The following is a 19,910-nucleotide window of genomic DNA, read 5'->3' on the forward strand; positions in this document are numbered from 1 at the left end:
TGCTCTCTGGGGCAGACCTGCACAGATGGCCCAGATGTGGCTCCACCCCCATCCTCTGGGGAACTGAGCAAGTAAAGTCAAATCTAATGGGGGAGAGGACAGGCGCGGGTTCCACGTCTGTCTGGGGAGGGGAAGGAGCGGCCTGGAGGGCGCTGAGATAAGGAGAGCAGGGTATGTGGAATTGTCGTCAGGCTCCCCTGCTGGCAGAGCCCGCCCACCCGCCCTCCAACCCCCTGCTGGATTCCCTTTCCCACAGCTAAACTCCCAACAACCCAGCGAGACACCAGGAGCCAGGTGACCCCACCTCCCAGGCAAGTCCAGAGCCAGACCCCAGCTGAGGCGGCCAGGGCTGTCCTCCGAAGCCCCCAGAGAGGGGGCACCTTGTAGCTGGCTGGTGTCCAGATGAGCAGGGTCAGCAGAGGAGGGTGGGTTTATCCTAAACGGCAGCTGGGTGTGGTGGGAAGATGAGACAACACAGGTCCTCAGACTGAAATGGGACAAAGGTAGCAGGACATGCCCTCCAGCCAGGCTGCAGAGGTGAAGAAACCACTCTACTCCCTTCCCCCTTACCCACCCCCCCAGCCTCAAGACTCACCCAACTGCTCCTCTAAAGACAAACCTATTCTCTCTGCCTAATTCCTTTCGTGCCCTATGCCTGCTTCAGGCCTGGCCCTCCCCAGGGACTTGAATTGATTCCCTGCTTATCCAGCCCAGACCCTGGGGGGTGGCAGCCAGAATTAATTAATGTTTGTAAAGTGCCCGAGAGATCCTGGGACCAGGGACCCAGGGGCGCCAGATGAGTTGCGCAGGAAATTGACAGAGAGAGGCGGGGAGAAGGGAGGCAGCGCACCAGAACCTGGGACCCCTGGAAGGGGAGGGCTGAGAAGACACTCCTACCACAGGGCGGCAGGACAGGAGAGAGCTAAGAGGAAAAAGTGCGACCCCTCAAAGGTGCGACAGCCGCAACTAGAGGACCCACCACCCACGGCTCCGTCCCACCCCCAGAGCCGGTCACGTCCAGACCCAGATGCCGTTCCCCAACTCAGGCCCCAGCCACCCACCTGCCCCCGCCCCGGGACCACCTGCAGAGGAAGTTTCGGCCTCTCCGCCCCCTCTGAAGAAAGGCGAGCGCGCAACGCTGGAGGCTACGCGGAGCCCGGCGCCTCCTGCCAACTGCGGCAGGGCGCCCGACTCCTACCTGGGCAAACATTTCACTTTCTTTCTCTAAAAGAAGGAGGTTAGCCGTTCCCCCGCTCTTTGACGCTGGGGACATCCAGGTTCTCTGTTGAGGGAGGCGACGGCAGGACGCACGCAAGTGGCACCAAGGCCCACAGCGCCCCCTCCCCGCCTGCGCCCCACTTGAACTCGGCTCACTCACCCCAAAGTGCTGATGAAGCCATTGACGGAGCCCTCGGCGTACAGGGAGACGATGTCCCCGATGTGGAGAAAGCTAGACATCTCGCTCATGGCTACGGCCCTCCGGGGAGCCGGGGCGGTGGGGGCGCCCAGGGGCGCGCGGCCAGGCTCGGTGCGGAGAACGGAGATGACCCAGGGGGCAGGAAGGGGCGCGTCCCCTCCTCCGAGCAGAGCGCTCGGCGCGGCCGGGACGGGCTAGCGGCCACCCGAGCTGAAGGCGGCGCGGCGTGGCCCGGCAGCCGGTGGTGGCGTCCGGGTGAGGAGGTGCCCGCGGCTCCGCGCGCCCGCCGCCCGCCCGCCCGGCCCGCGCGTACCTGCAGCGTAGAAGGAGCAGGAAGTCTGGGGCCGCCACACACACATGCAAATCCCGCCCGGGAGGCGGGGAAGCCACACCCCGTCCCCCGCACCCCATCCGCTGCCCGCCCGCCGGCACCCATGTGCGCCGGCCCGCCCCCCGCGCCCTGCGCCCCTCGCGCGTCCTGGGCCCGGCCTCCCGGACACCCAGCGAGCCGCCTGCCCCGCACGACTCCAAGGAGTCTCGGGCCTCCGGCGGGCTCCCCGGGAAGGAGTTCCAGCTCCAGCGAGCCCTCAAACAGACCGTGCAACCACCATCCCTGGGAGGCCCAGCCCTCGGGGTTCCCCGGACTGTCTGCTCCTAGGCCCCCGGGTCGCCGAGAGCCGGGGCGGCGCCCGCGGAAGGGGGAGCCCAGCGCCCCCTCAGGCGCTACCTGAAGCCGCGCGCGGAGGACCCGGAGCGCCCTGGTGCGGCCGCCCTGCGGCCACCGCGCCGTCTCCGCGCCCAGCTGAGAGCCGTCTCATTCCTGCGGCGCAAATCGGGATTCATTTTTCTCTACGTGAAAAAGCCTTTTCATTGCACAATAGAAAGTGTTCGGGCTTGGAGGGGAAATGAAGCAATGGGGTGGGTTTTGTTTTTTTCTCTCCGCATTCCTGTGTACAAAGAGATCCAACTTCCGAATCAGTTCAGCCGCTCCTCTCCAGGAGTTGGCTCCAGAACTCTTGGCTCCTTCTGTCTTTCTTTTTAAAAAGGGAGGAGGGGGGCGGGGGAGAAAGCCACCTTCTCTAGTTAATAGCGCACCCGAGCGCCAACAATGACAAGGCTGGTGCCGGCCCTCTGGGAGGGACCCGCTGCAGTGTCGCCGCCAAGCTCTTGCTCACGAAGTCCTGCCCTCAGACTCACGTCCCCAGCTCGCCTACTTTCTGTTCTGTCCCCGGGCCCTCGGGTGTTTTCTTCCTAGTGCTTTTATTTGAACTCCTGAGATCCAGTGCCCATGCCACCCCCATTCGTTCACATTTACTCCCTGCCCAACCCCCCCCCCCCCCTCCCCACCCCCCCCCCCACCCCCCCAACCCCCACCCCCGCCCTGACTTCCTGGGGAGGCTTGTCCCTGGGAGAAAGGGAGGAGGGGACTCGTCTGAAGCAGGAGGAAGAGACCCGGGGAGGCAGCTAAGAACGAACAGACAGCGGCTGACCCACCGGCGGAGGGAAAGAAGAGCCCCTGGGTGTGTGGTTTTTCCAGCAAGACCCCCAGAACGGGGCAAGGGAACACAGCTCCAGGATTGCTGAGTTCAGGGTTTCACAGTTTTTTCACCAGACCCACAATAACAAATACATTTCACATCAGACCAGTCCACCCCTTATCTATATTTAAGGAAACAATAGTTTCAGAAAACAATACTTACCCTTATGACCTGTGATGCACTCTTCTGCTTTCTGTTCTATTTCAGTGTTTGTTTTGTTCTTTTAATACTGATTGTGACCCACTAAATTACTTTTTTTTTTTAATGTACCAGACGGATTGCAAAGTGCAGTTTGAAACACCTCATCCAGACCGCTCTGCCAAAAGGAGATGACCAAAGCCCAGAAAGGGAGCATCAAACCTCAAGGTCACACAGCAGGTTCATGGCAACTGCAGCAGGGAGCCCAGCCTTTGACTCCCAGCCGGGTGCTCTCCCCACTGCCCCATACTGCGCTGGAGCTGCAGCTGCCCATCCCTGGTGCCCTGCTGGGAAGGGCCAGCCCCTGGAACAGCTCATTTGCTCCCAGAAGTCAGGCCTCTGCTGACTTCCCCGTACAAGGGAAATATATGCATTCGTTCCATAAGCAGTTGACAGCCTACTACGTGCCTGGCCTCGGCTGGGCACCAGGCTCTGATTAAGCCGCCAGCCTCAGCCCATTTGCCTTTTCCCCTACCCCAGAAAGCAAGGAGGAAGGGGGATGTGCTGGAAACATGCTCTCCGGTGGAGGCACTCAGGCCTTGTGCCTTCCTTGCCCCAGCCACATCCAAGGGGCCATGTCCTTCCTCCTGAGATTCAAATAGATGGTTCCATAGCTCAGCCCAGGTCTCATAGCCAGGATGTGGGGGGCAGGCCTATCTCACCCAAAGCATTTGCCGCTGGTTCTCCCTCCACCCCCAGCCTGGGAGTGCTCTGAGCCCCTGTCCCTCCACCAACCGGGAGGATTCAGAGTGGGGAGCACAACTCCCATCCACGGGAGAAGTCCTGGCAGGGATGCCATGGCCAGCCTCCTGCCACACGCACTGCTTCTAGGTATTTTTATGGAACCTGACGCCCATGTTGTGTTCCCAGAGGAGCCACTCCTGGGCCCTGGGCCCTCCTCATCTGCTTCTGCTAAATCAACTCCACCATAAGCTCTTTTGTACATATGGGTTCTGAGTTAGAGTTTGTTCGAAGAAAGCTTCAGTTGGTTAAAAAAAATTTAAGAAACAGATGCTACAGCTCCAGCGAGTCCGCTCCGCTGCTCCCCTCTTGAAACTGCCCTGTATCTCTTCATCACCACAGCATGAAGTCTACACACCTTAGCTCGGCGCACCAGAACCCTCTGTCCCTCCCCTCCCCACCCCTGCACCCTGGGCAGGCGCAAAGGTTGGTCCTCAAGGAGGAGCCACGCCGTGGACTGCATGAGAGCGTGGGCTCTGGCTCTCGCAGGCCTGGGTTCCAGTCCCAGCCCTACCACTGTCCAGTGGCAGCTCTCTCAGCCTCTGTTCCCATCTGTTACATAAGGAGGCCTCTGTTTCTTCTCTGTTAAATGGGGAGAGTATAGTACCAACACGTGTGGGAAGCGGGATAAAGCCATCAGCACAGCATCCCCAGTGAGGCAGGACTGGGCGTCTTCATTCTCGTTTCCCCAGGACCTCATCCACTCCTGTCCCTATCCCTGGGCTCATGCGGTTGCCCTCCACACTGCCCGCTTTCCATTTCCCTTGGGCAGAGTAAAGCGTCCTTCCCTGATGTACTGGAACACCAGTCTTGGAAGTATTTTCATGAAATACTTTAAGAAATAATAATATTAAATAAAAATAAATAGATTAAAATTATAGTGAGTGCCCTTTACCTTTCTTCCAGCTTTCTCAAATCTTAATATTTTGCAAAATTTGGTTCCAATGTATTTTTTTAAATTAAAAATTCAATTGAAGTTCCTTATGCCCTCCTTCCCCCCTCCCTTCCCCTCCTCCCCGCCCCCCCCCTCACCCCCCGCACAGGTAAACACGCTCCTGATTTGGGTGGGAATCACTGCACGTCATTTTGATGCTTGTCCCACAGACAGATGTCTCCACACACAATGGATGATCGCATCCTGCAGGGTTTTACATTTTATAGAAATGGTGCCGCCCTGTGTGTGTTCTTTGATGCACGGAGCAGCAGGGTGACAGTCCACTTCCTGACCACATCACAATTTGTTTATGCATTTTGCTGACGACCATTAAAGCCCTAAGTTTTTGCTGTTACAACAACACTGAGGTAAACATTCTCGTCTCCTTGTGCACATGCATGAGTGTCTCTAGGGCAGCGTTGTTCAAACTATGAATTGATACCTATGAATGGGTCAGGAAATCAATTTAGTGGGTGAAAATCAGCATTTTTTTTTTAAAGATTGGCATCTGAGCTAAAATCTGTTGGCAATCTTTTTCTTCTTCTTCTCCTCCTCCTCCTCCTCTTCCCCCGCCCCCTCCTCCTCCTCCCCAAAGCCCCCCAATACGTAGATAGTTGTATATTCCAGCTGTGAGTGCCTCTGGTTGTGCCATGTGGGACGCCACCTCAGCATGGCCTGATGAATGGTATGTCCGCGCCCAGGATCCAAACTGGCGAAACCCTGGGCCACTGAAGTGGAGCACGCGAACTTAAGCACTCGGCCACGGGGCCGGCCCCGAAGATCAGCATTTTTAAAACTCAAAATTGCTTAGAAAATATCATCGTGCATCACCAGTCATCAGGGTGACTATTACGGTGGAAGTTGTCCGTCATGGGTGTGGAGTGTGTGTATTCTGGATCCCAGAGCATGCTTATTGAGGATACATGTCAAAAAGTCTGAAAAACTCTAGAGCGAGAACTCAAAAAGTGGAATTGCTGCATCATAGGGAAGATGCTTGGTCAACTTCCTAGAACTGCCAAATTACTCTCCAAAGTGGCTGTTCTAACTCACCCTCTCGCCAGCCACGAGGAGTGTGCCCGCTGAACCACGCCCTCACCAACGCTGGGCACTGTCAGGCTTTTTCACATGGAATGTCTTGATCCTCCCACCACCGGAGAACATATCGTGGGCCATCTTGAATTGTAACCCTCTCTCTCCTTTTCGGCCTCCCCCAGCAGACTGTGAGCTCCTGGACGGAGGAGGCTGTGTGCACTTCTCTTTGGGTCTCCAGCCCAGGCCAGGCACATAGTAAGTGCTTAATAAATCTGCGTGGAATTCAACTGTCAAGGAGAAAGAGAGTGGGGAAAGTACATAAATTATACCAGGAGACAAAGGGAGACTGTGGGAGCCCCAGCTCGGGGTGCCAGGTGTCTGGGTCCCCCAGGTGGGAGGTGGGGAGCTTCCGGGGATGCTCTAAGCAGTTGAAAAGGAGAAGCGATGGGTCCCACCCCTCCTGAGTGGGACACTGTTAAGCTGGAGCCAAATTCAGGCCCAGGAAGGAGGCCACCACCATCCCCATGGCCACTGGTCTGCCTGGTCCAGGCCCCAACCTCAGTGGCTGGGTGTTTCCCCGCACCCACCAGCCCCACCTCCCAAAGGAGCCTTTCCCAGAGGGAAAACGGAATGGGAAGCTCTGCTCAGAAATCCCAAACTCTGGGTTCACAGGAAGCCAGTGACTGCAGGGGCCTCTTGGAGGGGGAACTGAGTGGCAGGGGCTGGATGGGGGAAATTACTTTTCACCATACCTCTTTTTAAAACTTTTGAATTTTGGACTATCCAGATATATAACCTATAACCAAAAATAGATTTAAAAAAAGATGTTCCAAGGCTCACCCCCAAGCTCCAAGCTCCAGCAGGAAGACCTCCAGGAAACCCGCCTCCCCCGCTCTCTATCCAACCCAGGCCTGAGGAGATGAGGAAAGGAGGGTGGTGATGCTCAGACCGTCCCCCTGGGCACAGAAGGGAATGCTGCATGTATGCGTGTGTGTGTGTGTGTGTGTGTGTGTGTGTGTGTGGCAGGGAATAAGACTGAATTGTAGCATAGGGAGGGGCCACAGCTCTGAACCCTAAGCCTCCTCCACCCGTATGCCCACCCTCCCCACCACTACAACTGCCTTCTGGAGACTTTCTCCCAGCTCTGCTGTGTGACTTGGCACAGGGTACAGACCTCTCTGGGTCTCAGCTTCCTTCTAAACAGCGTTGACATCACCTTGCCAGACTTCATCCTTGGCTCTGACTGTTCTTCAAGCTCTTTCTGGCCCTCCCCAACTGTGATGGGGAGGGGTAGGAGCAATCCCCTGCCCGTGCTCGCTGTGCCTTCTCAGGGTGTGGGGCCGATAACAGGGAGTTCCCAAGGGCTTCCTCTGCCCCTCGGTCCTGATAGGCAGCGGGGCCAGGAGGGGCGGGGCAGAGCCGGGCCAGAAGGGCTGACTCAGTGCAGCAGCCACCCAGCCTGGTCACCCGCCGTGGGTGGGGTGCCAGCCCAGGCCCGCTGGGGTTCCCAGAGAATTCCTTCCCCATGCCATAAGCTGCCCTGGGCGGGCACCCCAGCCCACAGCAACCACTTAGCCACAGCCAGGGCTGCCCGTCCCAGGAGCCCTCATGCACAGTCACACACAAACACTCTCACACTCACAACAGTCTCGCGTGCACACACACTCTCCCTCATACACTCTCATCCTCACACTCACACCCACTCACCCTCCCGGAAGCCTGAGAGGAGACAGAACTTGTTCTGTTGGCCTTCCCCGCTCCCCCCAGCCCCAGCCCCAGTGCCCTATCTATTGATTTCAGACATTGCTGACCACTTAGCACATGCAAGGGACCAGAGAGGAAACAGCCTGCCCAGCCACGGCCAGCAAACCCCACACGTGGTCCTGCTTTCGTGAAGAAAGAGATAAAAAGTCTGCTGCTAGGACTCCCCCCGGGTCACAGTAGAAAGACTGAGGGCCCCCCCACCACTTCTAATTTTGGCCTCTTGAGCGAGCAGCCCCCTGGTTGTGGGGTCCTGAAACCGAAGGGCCCAATTATTCCAGGTCCTTCCTCCTCCTCTCCCCCGAGTGTTGGCCGGCAGGTGAGGTGTGACCCCTCCCCCCCAGGCACCTTTACGGACAGTGAAAAGCAGAATCCTGGAGCAGGACCCCTGCGGCCTGGCTCTGACCGCTCTCCAGCTGTACAGAGAAGCTCTCTGTCCCAGGTTCTCTGGGCCTCAGTGTTCTCATGTGTAAAATGAGAATACAGAGCCGTGTTAGTAAGATCCTGGCAGGAAACTGGCAACACGTCCCCAGTGGGTGATTAAAGGGAGGTTAGTGAATGGATCGACTTGCAGATGGGTGGACAGGCATAAGAGACCCAACGAGGGATGGCGCAGCACCCTGGAGCCAGCCACTGCAGAGAGCTGTTACCACCCTAGGCCTGAGAAGGAGCCGCTGGAACAAACACCCCGACCTCTCTCCCTTCCTGCCCTGCAGTCCCTCACCCGTGCCTGCCATGGGCTCAGAGGGCAAGGCAGCCTGGGTCAGCCAGGCCGTAGAGGCCGGCCTCCCGGGACACAGAGCAAGCACAGAAGAGTGGACGGCGGATCTGGGGGCGGTGAATGGAGACTGTCTAACATAAGTGACTACTTTGTAAAGCACTTAGCCCAGTCAGCACATGTTCTCTGTGATTGTCTCTGTTTGCATAGTCCTCAGAGTTCTCAACAACGAGAAGTGCTTGTAGATTTAAAGAAAGGACAATCTAATGGTGGAATTTTGTTTTAGAGAATGACCAAGGAGGGGCCGTTGATGAGGCAGATTTTATTGAGATCTCCCCAAATGAGGCTTCGGAATCCCCTCCCCAGTCATCAGGTACTGAGTGTCTGTCACACCCACGGGCCCGGAGGAGGAGGTACAGGGGGCTAGGCTGGGCTGTGATCCCCCCACACTGAGTTCTGAGTCAGATTGGGGGAGTGGAGGTTACAGTGGAGGCTGTCTGATTACAGTTCCAGGACACCCTGTGAGGTCACCCCAACCTGATGTCCAGATCAGGACCTTGGCAGGAGCCACCAAGAGGAAGGGAGGCCTCTGGGGATCCTCTCTACCACACTCAGAAAGGGGAGGCCGCACGGGCTTCTGTGAGTGTGCCCGGACCTCCACACCTCACCTGCCAACAAGGGAGGCAGGTTAGGAGCAGGGGGGACATCGGCCCTGTGATCCTGTTGGGAAAGGGGACTAGCAGGAAAAACCTCCCCGGGGCCAGGGCCAGGGCCAGGCGAGAGCAGCCTTTGTCTGGCAGGAGACCAACAGGATGACGTCAAGTCCACCTGGGCTGGGCCCTGGCCTCCAGCCACGCCCCACACCCACCTTGGCAGGACGGAGGCCCCGCGAACTGGCCCTTGCCTGGGCTGCCCGGCCAAAGCTGGGAATGGCTGAAATATAGGGGTCCACCTGCCAAACAGGACCTACTCCTCTGCCAGGTTTGCCAGCCTCTGCTTCTGGATCATTCAGAAGGAAGAGGTTGTGCAGTGAGGGGTGTGCATGCCCTTCCGAGGGGGCAGGGAGGGGTCACAGCTGAGGCGCTCTGGAGGGGAGAGGGAGAGAAAGGCCTGCTGTTTGCCCAGGAGCTGAGCAGACACTGGGGCCCTTGTCTTGTGGCAGCGGGGGAGGCTGCTGGCCAGATGGAGAAAGGGGGGGGATTCCTGGGCTGAGCGCAGCCTCTTCCTCCCACACCCCCACCAAGCTCCTGGGCCAGCCGAGAGGAAGAGAGGAGCCTCTCTGAGGCCTGGGGCAGCGCAGCCCCCCTCCCACCCAGACAGCAGAGCCTCTGGAAGCAGCCCCGGGACGTTCAGAAGCACCCCAAGGTGCTGCTTTCCTGAGGCCCAGATGCTGCGGAGCCCGTCTGGGTCTGGGTCTTCAAGGCTGGGCGGGCTTTCCTCTGGAAGGGGTGCTCCTGGTCTGCCATGAGCAAGCCCAGCCCCGGACCTTTGGGGCATGCAGTCTGGTGAGGGGAGCTGCATCCAGTCCCTTGACAAATAGAGAGTCTGTGCTGTGTGCCTGGCACTCTCCAGGGTGGGAGAGGGAGGGCTCCCTGCTGGCCTGGGCACCTGGTGGCTGTGGCCCGTCCCCTGCCCAGCCCCTGACCCCAGCGGGCCTGTGACAGACATAGGTTGGGCCAAGCTGAACCTCAGCGACTCCTTCCTTTTGTTGGCATGCTGTCATTCTACGCCCCCTTCCTAAATGTAGCCACTCCCAGGAGCGGCCCCCCCTCCTCAGCCAGCCCTCAGCGTTTGTCCAGGGTTGATCAGGGGCAGCAGGGAGGAAGGGGAGCAGGGAGAAAGGCGCCCAGAGGCAAGTGTCTTGGGGTGGGAGCCAGAAAGGGGAAGCTGACAGCAACCAATCATTGCCAACACCTGTTATCCACCCCTAGGTGGCGCTGTGGCTGCATTAGTGCGCTTAGTCTGGCCTCAGCCCTGTTCCCATTTTACAGATGAGGAAACTGAGGCTCACAGAGCAGCTGAGGGGACTTGAGGGCATCAAACGGCTAGTGGATCATTCCCATTCCACAGATAGGGAATGGAAACTCAGCTCTCTAACGGGCTGGTGGAGGTTGTACGGCGAGGAAGGCGTCCCCATTTTGCAGATGAGGAAAGCTCAGGGAGGTGCAGGGTCCTGCTCAACGTCACACAGCTAACAAATGACAGAGGTGGGACTCAAACTAAGACGTGCCTGACCTCAGAACCTGCTGGCTTAGTCTTCACTCTGCAGGAGGGTCCCAGACAGGGAATCTGGGAGGGGAACCTGGGTCACTCAAATTATGCCTGGTAGAGGGCTGTCCCTTTGCCCTCACAGACCCTATCCTGAACTCCTCCTCGGTGGTGGCTGGGAGGAACTCCATCCACCCTGAGCCAGGTGGGCCTCTGCACCCAGGACGGCTTCTCTCTAGGTACTACAATCCGTGGGCCACATGGGGCTGCACCTGCCCTGATTCCAGCAGACTCCGGCGCCAACCGCCATGATTCATTAGCTCTCCCTTGGTCCCAACAGACAAAATGCACAGCAGGAGGAAAGGAGGTTAGATGGCAGGGAGGACTTCCGTGTTGTCGGGGATGGGAGATCCGGGGACTGGGTGGCAGAGGTGGTGGAATTCTTTAAAAGAGGAATATACCAGGCTGCCTGACTGAAAATCCAAATTCAGGGGCTCCAGACTAATTTAACTTCCTCTGGCTTCTCCAGCTCCCTCCCCTCAGGGCCTGAGTGCTGGGAGCTGAGCTGGAAGTTTGCCTCCAGAACCTGTTCAGACCTCCAGCCAGGACCACACCCAACCGCTCACGCTGTTCCCATTCAGAGCCAGTAAGGATTAGTTTTCACTCAACACTTACTACAGTCCCTATGTCTCCATCAACTCATTTAATCTTCACACGGCCCTGTGAGAGGGGCACTGTTATTATGTCCACTTGACAGATGAGGAAACCGAGGCCCGAGGCCTTTTCCAGGACTTTCCATCGTCCCATGTCTGTTCATCCTTCAAGGCTCAGCTTACATGTCCCCCTGCCCAAGAGGACGTGCCCAGGACCTCTGCTCTCCATGGGGCAGTCAATGACAGGGACCACCAGCTGCCGCTTCCCAGCTCTTCACCTTGAACAAACAACTTCCCTCGACCTCAGTTTCCTTATCTGTCAAATGGGCATAATGAAGTACCAACCGGAAAGGATCGTGGTGAGTATTCAACAAGATGACAGGTATGTACCCTCCACACACCAGTCAGCAGTTCTAATATTGACTCAAACCTCAGCCATGTCCAAGGTCCCAGCGTCCCACAGCTCTGAGCTCTGATGCTGGGCTATCCTGTCTTCATCTGGCTCCAGCTGTGCTCAGCCAACACACTGGGGGACAGGAGGCCAGGCCTTGGAGACATGGGGTGCCAGGGGCTGAGGGCAGGGCCTGGCCGAGGGCCAACGCAGGCACAGAGGTGGGCACCAGGAACACCCTGGTCCTGGCCAAACAGGAGGGACCAGGGCGAGGGTGCCACCCGGCGGCTCATCTGTCAGGTGCGTGGTTGGTCACTGCCATCAGGGTAAGCGCAGCACTTCCTGGGGGGAGGGTGGGGCTGCCCCAGCTTCCCCAGCTTCCCCATTGCATTCCAGAGCCCAGGGAGCCATCTTGGGGCTTTGGGCCCAGTCCAGGAGGGGTTCAGTGTGGCAGACAGGGTGGGAAGGGGACCAACAAGGATCAGGAAAGGTTTGGGGCCAATGTTCCAATTACTGTTGCTGCATAACAAATTATCCAAAACTCAGCAATGTGAAACAACAGCCATTTTATTTGGCTCAAAGGTTTGTGGGGCAGGAATTCGGGAAGGGCCTGGCTGGGCGGTTCTCACTTGGGGTCTCGTGTGATTGCCATCAGATGTTGGCTGGGGCTGGAGTCATCTGAAAGGCTCCGCTGGGCTGGACGTGCAAGGCGGCTCCTCCCACGGCTGGCAGGTGGCGCTGGGGCTGTGGGTGAGACCAGCTCCACGTGGCCTCCCCAGCTGGGCAATCTCAGGGTAGTCTGACTTCCTGGGCGGGGGCTGGCCCATCCCAGAGCAAGCATCGGAAGAGAAGCAGGTGGAACCTGTGCGGCCTTTTATAAGTTCGCTTCCGCGGCCACACAGCATCACTTCCACCGTACTTTATTGCTGGAAGCCGTCACAGCCCTCCCAGGTTCGAGGGGAGGAGGACATAGAGGCCTCCTCTCCCCAAGAAGGGTGCCAAAGGATGTCAGGGCCGTGTTTTAAAACTATCACAGAGAACATCTCAGAACAGATCTCTCTCCCTGTGCTAACTGGGACTTCACAGGTGACAGGCCCTGGGGGACACCAAGAGACCTGAAGCCAGCATCCATCCTACAGATTCAAAGACCAGGGCCCCAAAAGCGCAGAGCTGGGCCCTCAGCACCTGCCTCTGCCCCATCCTGCCTGTCCACCACGGGGAAGGCCAAGGGCTCCTAGGCCCCAAGGCCCAGGGCAGGTCAGCAAGCTGGGCAGGCATGTGGGGGCGCGAGTGCCCAAGGGGTGTTTAAGCATGTGCACGTGTGTGTACAAGCACTTGCACGTGTGGATGGACATGGGAGGGTTACTCTGCCCACTAGGAGATACTGTGCTCCATCACCAAACTCCCCTCCCCAGGACCCAGGTTTTGCAGGTACAATGGGAAAGTCCAGGCAGGACCGTGGGGAGGAAGGGGCTTCCAGAGGGAGGGGCCGAGTCAAGAGTATGTGTGGAGAAAGAGGGAGGCTGTGGGGGTGGGAGGGGCTGGGACTCTGGTCCTGGGGTCTCAGGGTTCAGGGCTCTTGAGAATCATGAGAAACCAGTGACAGCTTCCTGGCAGCACAGTCAATCCAGAAACACAGGCAGAGAGACCAGAGGATGGAGGGGGATGGGGCGGGAACAGGGTGGGGTCAGGGAAGCCTGGATAAACCCAGGGTCCTCAGCCCCTACCCTGAGGCCAAGATATGAGGCGCCCCTTCAGTACCTAGCCTGTCCCCACTGTCCCTGAAGCTGCCTGGGCCTCCAGCCCAACCTCGTCCCGTGGCAGCCCAGAACCAAGTGCCCAAGGCAGGCCAGCGCCCCAGCGTGGCCACCTGTCAACCCAGGCTCCCCATCCCCGGGCAGGGTCCTGTTCACAGCTGTCCTCCCGACCAGCAGGGGTCTCTGTCATGAATGAGGGGTGGGCGCATGCTGGGGTTGGGGGTGGGCAGGGGGCTGCTCTGGCCGCTGCCCTGGCTTCTCCGCTCGGCCTCCACGCACGGTGGCTGCCGCAGCCGGCCAGCCGGTACCCACTCCAGAGACCCGCCAGGCCTTGGGCACTTCCTGAGCAGCAGGACATGTGCTGCCCCATGTGCCCCTGAAGGAGGCAGCTTATCAGAGGGGAAGGGACACTTTGTTCAGGCCTGGCCGTCCGCCTGGACGGGGGTGCCACATCCAGGGCCGGGCATGCAAAGCTACCTGCAGGAGGATCCCGGCGGCAGATGGGGATGGCAGGTTTGGGGAAGGCAGATGAGCAAGGCTCTGTGCCCCAGGCCGTGCCAAGACCTGGCCCCTCTCAGAGGTCCACTCAGACCTCCCTTCTCCTCCACAGTTCACCATCTCTTCATGCTCCTTTTACCTCCTGACTCCTGGTGGAGTTTCTCACTCTCTCCATTCATTCATTCATTCACTTGAGCAATATTTAAGGAACACTTGGTGTGTGCCGCTGAGGTTCTAGGCCCCAAGGACACAGCAGCAAACAACAGTGCTGCCCTCGGGAAGCTGACATTCCAGTTGAGAGACAATAAGCACCTGCATAAATGAAAAGTTCGATAATTTATATATGATATGATGAAAGTGCTCTGAAGAAAAATAAAACAGGGCAGGGGCACAGGAAGAGAGCTGGTTGTGGGGGGTGATAGATGCTTTTTTTTTTTTTTACATAGGGTGGTTAATAAATACCCTGAGAAGGTGAGAGCTAAGTAAAGACCTCAAGGAAGTGAGTCCCAGAAATTCCTAGGGGCAGAACCTCCAGGCAAAGGGAAGAGCAAGTGCAAAGGCCCTGAGGCAGGAGGGGGCTGAATGTGTCTGAGCAACAGCAAAGAGGCCAGTGTGGCCAGAGCACAGAGAGCAAGAAGAAGAGCTGCAGGAGAGGGGTTGGAGACGGAGAGGGAACCAGATGGTGAGGGCCTTGTCAGCCCTGGGAAGGATTTGGCTCTCAAGTGATGGGGAGCCAGTGCAGGGCTTCGAACAGAGGATTTATATTTAAAATAACAGTAGCTCATGTTACCTAGGGCTTCATATTTATCTGCCACTTTTCTAAACACTAAACATGTATTAACCCATTTAATCCTCCCAATAACCTTTATTAAAGATGAGGAATCTGACACCAGAGGGGTCCAGGGGATGTGGGTAGCACCCCCCCCCCAACACACCAAGTCGTGACAAACCAAAGATGTCTCCAGGCAGACAGAATTGCTCTAGTTGAGAACCACTGCCAAGGGTCCTCCTGTCCACCCCATCTGCCACTGTCCCAGCTCAGGCCCACAGCCTCTCACTGGGACAACTGTCACAGTCTTCAAATTGGCCCCCTCCCTCTCCCCTCCATCCTCCACTGTACATCTTCCCATGTCACTCTCCCAGCTCTACAGCCCTCTGTGGCTCCCACTGCCCATGGAGGATGATGGATAGTGGAGGATAAATGCAGCCCCTCAGGCTGGCATACACAACCCTGTGCAACCTCGCCCCACCACCTCTCCAGCTCCACCCCTGGGCCCCCTCGTCCCACCTGCCCTCCCCTGCTCAGTCAGCCCAGCACCATGCATGGAGCCTGCTCTGTGCCAGTCATGGTGCTGGACTCTGCGGGCATGGAGACAAAGCCCCAGGGGAAGCCATGTCTGTCCAGGCCAGGTGAGAGCGGGTAACCATGTGGATCCCGAGCCTGGGAGCTGTGAGGACCCCAGGAGAAGGGGAGGGCGGTGCCCGGGATGAGCTACAGAGGCGGGGCAGGGGTTAGAGAGGGGAGCAGGGGAGACCTGGCCGTGGGGCAGAAGCTTTGGGAGGATCGGCAGTTGTGGCTGTGATTCGGGGCCCCAGCAAAGGCGGCAAGACAGCATGTGTGAAGAGGGAGGAATGGCAGGGAGCGAAGGACTAAATAAACATCAACTGCAGGACTGAACAAGGAGGCCCGGAGAGAGGCGGTCAGGCGGCTCTGGCCTGGTGAGAGAGGCGCAGAGTCGGGGCATGGTGCAGACGGGACACTGTCCCTCACCATGGGGTCCCCCGGCAGGCAGGCCCTTCTCCCCTGACTCCCTGTGTCAAATTCCTCCACCTCCTGCGAGCCCAAATCACAAATGGTGCCTCCTCCTGGGAGCCTTCCGGGTCCCTCCCTGCTGGAATCACTTGCTCCCTCCTCTGTGCCTTCCAAACCCGTAGCGACGTCATCACCTGATCTTTATTGCGGGGGTCTGTGGTTACCCCACAGCCCCGACTGTGAGTCTCATGAGGGCATGGAGGGGTCTTCTGTCCTTGGGCCACTGACATTAAGCCAAGCTGCCTTCACAGAGGAAGCCCCGGGCCCTCCGAGGGCCGCGGAGAGCGGTAGCACCCTACGGCTCCGCGGGCCCCGCCGCGCGCCAGGGTGCGCACGGATGCCTGGCTGGCCGAGCCTCGGGTGGCGCCGCCGTCGCGGTCGGGACGCACTTGCTGCGCCTCGGTGCGCACACGCCCAGCCGGCGCCAACCGCCTCCTCCCGCCGCCCCGCCGCGGGGGCCCACGCGTGAGCCGGCGCCCGCTCGCCGTCGGCACGCCCGGCCCGGACTCCACGCCCCGAGGCCGCCCCTCTCCGCGCTCTGGTGGGGGAGGGCCTGGTTGCCGACTGCACGGAGGTGCGGCCTAAGGGGCGCCCCCTAGTGGTAAAGACCGCCCCCCCAGCACCCTTTTCATCATAAGAACAGGGCCAGTGAGGCCACCTCGCCCCAGGACCCCAGCAGCCTCCTGCGTGGCCTCCCTGTTTCAGCCCCCGCCCCCTACAGTCTCTTCCCGACTGAGCAGCCAAGAAAGACTTTTAAATGTAAATCACGTCACTCTTCACTCTGATAAAATAACCCCCCAAAACCCCAGATCAGCAAAGTGCCTGATCTTCCTTCCTGACCTCACCTCCTATTACCCCAGCTGCCACTCACTCCCCTCCAGCCACACAGGTCTTCCTCCTGTTCCTCAAACACCCCAGGCCTGCTCTGGCATCAGGACATTTGCACTGCTGTTCCCTCTGCTGGAATGCCCTTTCCCCAGCACCTCCCTGGCTCCCTCTCTTACTTCCTGGGGGTCCCTGCTTACCTTTGACCTCCTCAGAGAGGCCTTTCCCATCCCAGCAGTGTCTAAAACGGCATCCCATTACCCAGCTTCATCTTTCTTCAAAGTACTCATCACTCCCTATGTTATCAGTTGTCTATCCTACTAGCAATAATAAATGCTCAAAAAAGTGAAGGTTTTGTATGTCTTGTTCACTGCTCTGTTCCCCAGTGCCTAGAACAGGAACAAGATGTAGTAGGTGCTTAATAAATATTTGTTCCATGCCAAACAGCACTTCATTCAGCCCACACGAGAAGACCATCATTCGCCCATTTCATGGATGTGGAAACTGAGACTCAGAGCGGTGTGGGACCTGTCTGCAGACACATGAGCTTGTCAGAGTTGGAGCTGGGGCTCCAACCAAGCCGGGTCCCTCCCTCTGCCTCTCTGCTCTCCATCTCATGTCCCGCCTGGAAGAGAATACAGGTGGTTTTTCCCTTCCCTCACCCGGGATGGGCAAGACTGACAACCAGTGACTCTAGACAGGGTGCGAGCTGGTATCTTCCTCGAAGGTCCTGCCCAGGAGCCCACGGGGAGGGAGATACCACTGTCTCCCCAGCAGGCAGGCCCAGCTTTGACCCTGCCCACCTTTCCCCAGAGCCACCCAGCCTGCTCCCCACCCCCTACCCCCAGCCCCACCCCCACCACCTGCCTCCTTCCTTTCAGCCATCACTGGCCCCGAAATACCCTCAGCCAGATCTAGAGGCTGCTTTTCTCATCTCTGTCCCACCAGAGATACAGTGAGAAAGAGAGAGACATAGAGACAGAGAGAGAGAGAAGCACAGGGGGAAAGAGAGAGAGAGAGAGCAGCAGAAACAGAGACATTCAGCAGACACCAACAGAGAGAGACGGAGGAAGACGCGAGAGAAGAGAGAAACCTGGAGAGCAGCAGAGACTTGCCAAGTTCTGGCCTAATGGCTCAACTCAAACCCGCAGGCCTGACCAGGGCCACTGCCAGCCCAGTTGGCCCTTTTGAGCAAATTAGAGAGAGGCACGCTGGCTGGGTTTCAGAGCCCTCTCACCCTTGAGCCAAGCACCCTGGTGCAGGACCCGACCTGCACAGCAGTGCACGCAGCCCTCCCCCGTGCATCCTGCATACCCAGGATGGGAGGGCAACTTTAAATGCCACCCAGTCCTCAGGTCTGCCCCACAGATGAGTGTGGGTTGTTCCCTTGAAGGCTTCCAGAAATGCCTGGGCTCGCTCGGTGTGGGCCATGAGCCTGAGCCCAGCCCTCTGGACTTGCCCGTTGGGCCTTCCTCCACAGCAGGTCCTTGGGCCATGTCACCCCCGCCTTCGCCCCTCAGCAGTGTCGAGCCAGGCCCATCCACAGAAACCAACCCAGGGCCCTGCGGGGCTGGGAAGGGGTCCTCACGCATGTGTCAGCCCACAGCCCCCCTTCCTGCTCCAGCGCAGCACCAGCAGCCACATGTCCCAGCCTCCAGCCCTTCCTCTCTGTGGCTCATAGGAACCCTGGGAGTGGACGAGGAGGTGCCATGGTGCTCACGTGCCAGAAAGGGAAAGCGAGGAGCAGAGACGGAAGTGGTCAGCACAGAGTCCTACAGACTGAACCAAGGTTTCTGCCCCCCTCACGCCCCAGCAGCCCCACTCTTTTGGGGTCCAAGGATGAGACGCTCCTGTCCCCAGGAGCTAAGGTGGCCTATGAGGGGCCCTATGAGCCTGAGCTGGCAGCGGGGGCCTGGGCTGGCCCGACCCACTGTGGTGCCTGCCTGTGCCCAGCAGCCACTGGTTGGCCCCACCCAGAGGGCAACGGGGCGGGGCAGAAGCTCTGTCCTCGAGCGCTCTGGGCCCAGCGAGTCCCCGCTCCAGCCTGCGCCTGGCCAGCATGAGGTTTCGGGGCCTATCAGGAAGGGGGAAGGAGGCCAGGTGTCCGGTCCATGAGGAGTGCTATGTCCATGTAGGGGTGTCAGGGGGTTCTAGGTGCAACCCCCGAACCCATAGTCCGCCCTCCAAGGCCCCACCCTTCCCAACGGCCAGCACTCTGGGAGGACATAATTAAGGCACAGGTGAGTCATACGGTCACAGGCTGCTTCCCCGCTGACTCAGGGGTCAGTCCAGATGGGCCCTTCCACCAGCCCCCAGCTCAGAGCCTGAGTCAAGGATTCCAGGGGCATAGCTGGGAAGCCCAGGAGAAGGCCCCGGCCTGCTGTGAACCACCCACCCTCTCCAAACTCGCCCCCTCACCACACCCCCCCCCAACCCGGGCAGACTCCCACCTCCACTGGACCTGCTGGGCTGGGGCGGGGGACCAGACTGCTGCCATTTCCCCACCCCCACCCCAAGCACGAGCCACGGGTCCAAACAGACAGCTGTTATCAATCATAATGATCATTAAGAGTGGATGCCTCTGTTCCGACAGTGAACTTCAGCTCGGCAACCGGCCTCAGGCTAGACACAGTGGGGGCTCGTGGAGAACAGCAGACAAGCTTCTGCAAATAGCAGCTGTGTAGAGAGGACTTGGGCGCCATGTGAGCTCTCTTTCTCATTTGCATGCTGGATGCTCAGAGCCTGGACCCACCCAGAAGGGAAGGAACCAGGGGTGCCACCACCAGAGCCAGCAGGACCTCCTGGTGAACAGCACCTCCTGGTGTCCACATCAGACCTGGCCCTCCCTCCCATCGCATCCTCACAAAGCCAGGTGTGAGGGTGCCCCGTTCCATGACAGGAAGGGCACAGCACGTGTGCCCCCAACTCAAGCCCATCCTTGCTTCCGGGATTAGGTAGAGTTGGGCATTCTGGGTGTCTGGAACTCCCTCTGCCCGGATCCCAGGGGCACCCGGTGCTGAGCATGGCACCTAGCGGGCCATGACCAGTGGCAGCAGGATGGGGCCCTGGCCCCACCCCTGTAGCACAGGCCCTCGAGCATCACCCTCAGGGACCCCTCACCTTCCCCCAGCCCAGGCACCCAGCACGTCCCCCCATCCCAGGGCTGCTTTCCTGGCTTTGTCCCTGTGCTGGCTGGGCAGGAACTTCCTGCTGGAGAATTCCCGGATCCTCCCCGGGAGGCCGCAGGCCTGGCCTGGGAACTTAGGAGGGAGGGAGGGAAGTCGGGGACACTCCTCCTCACCAGGGCCAGGCCTGTGGCAGCAGGGCCTCCCATAGCGCTCTGGGCCGCGGGGTCCTTCCCCACCCAGGGTCAGGTGCATCAACCCGCCTAGTCCTCGCACTCAGATACCCCGCGGCCCCTCCGCT

The 19,910-nt window shown here is 58.9% G+C and overlaps 1 protein-coding gene across 4 annotated transcripts in view; it reads right to left on the reverse strand.

Moving 5' to 3' along the window:
• Positions 1 to 2,275, reverse strand: part of ITPR3 (inositol 1,4,5-trisphosphate receptor type 3) — a 66,611-nt gene extending 64,336 nt beyond the window's left edge. For 2 of the 4 annotated variants that reach the window (XM_046640021.1, XM_046640020.1), the window contains exon 1: positions 2,145 to 2,275. In XM_046640021.1, the coding sequence (XP_046495977.1) occupies positions 2,145 to 2,260 (116 nt within the window). In that variant the 5' untranslated portion in view covers positions 2,261 to 2,275. Of the gene's footprint in view, positions 1 to 1,378; positions 1,900 to 2,144 lie in introns of those variants that run through there. The other 2 variants (XM_046640023.1, XM_046640022.1) reach the window with 2 other exon arrangements.
• Between the last annotated feature and the right edge of the window lie 17,635 nt (positions 2,276 to 19,910).

This window comes from Equus quagga, chromosome 15 (genome assembly GCF_021613505.1).
Source record: "Equus quagga isolate Etosha38 chromosome 15, UCLA_HA_Equagga_1.0, whole genome shotgun sequence".
Taxonomy (NCBI): domain Eukaryota; kingdom Metazoa; phylum Chordata; class Mammalia; order Perissodactyla; family Equidae; genus Equus; species Equus quagga.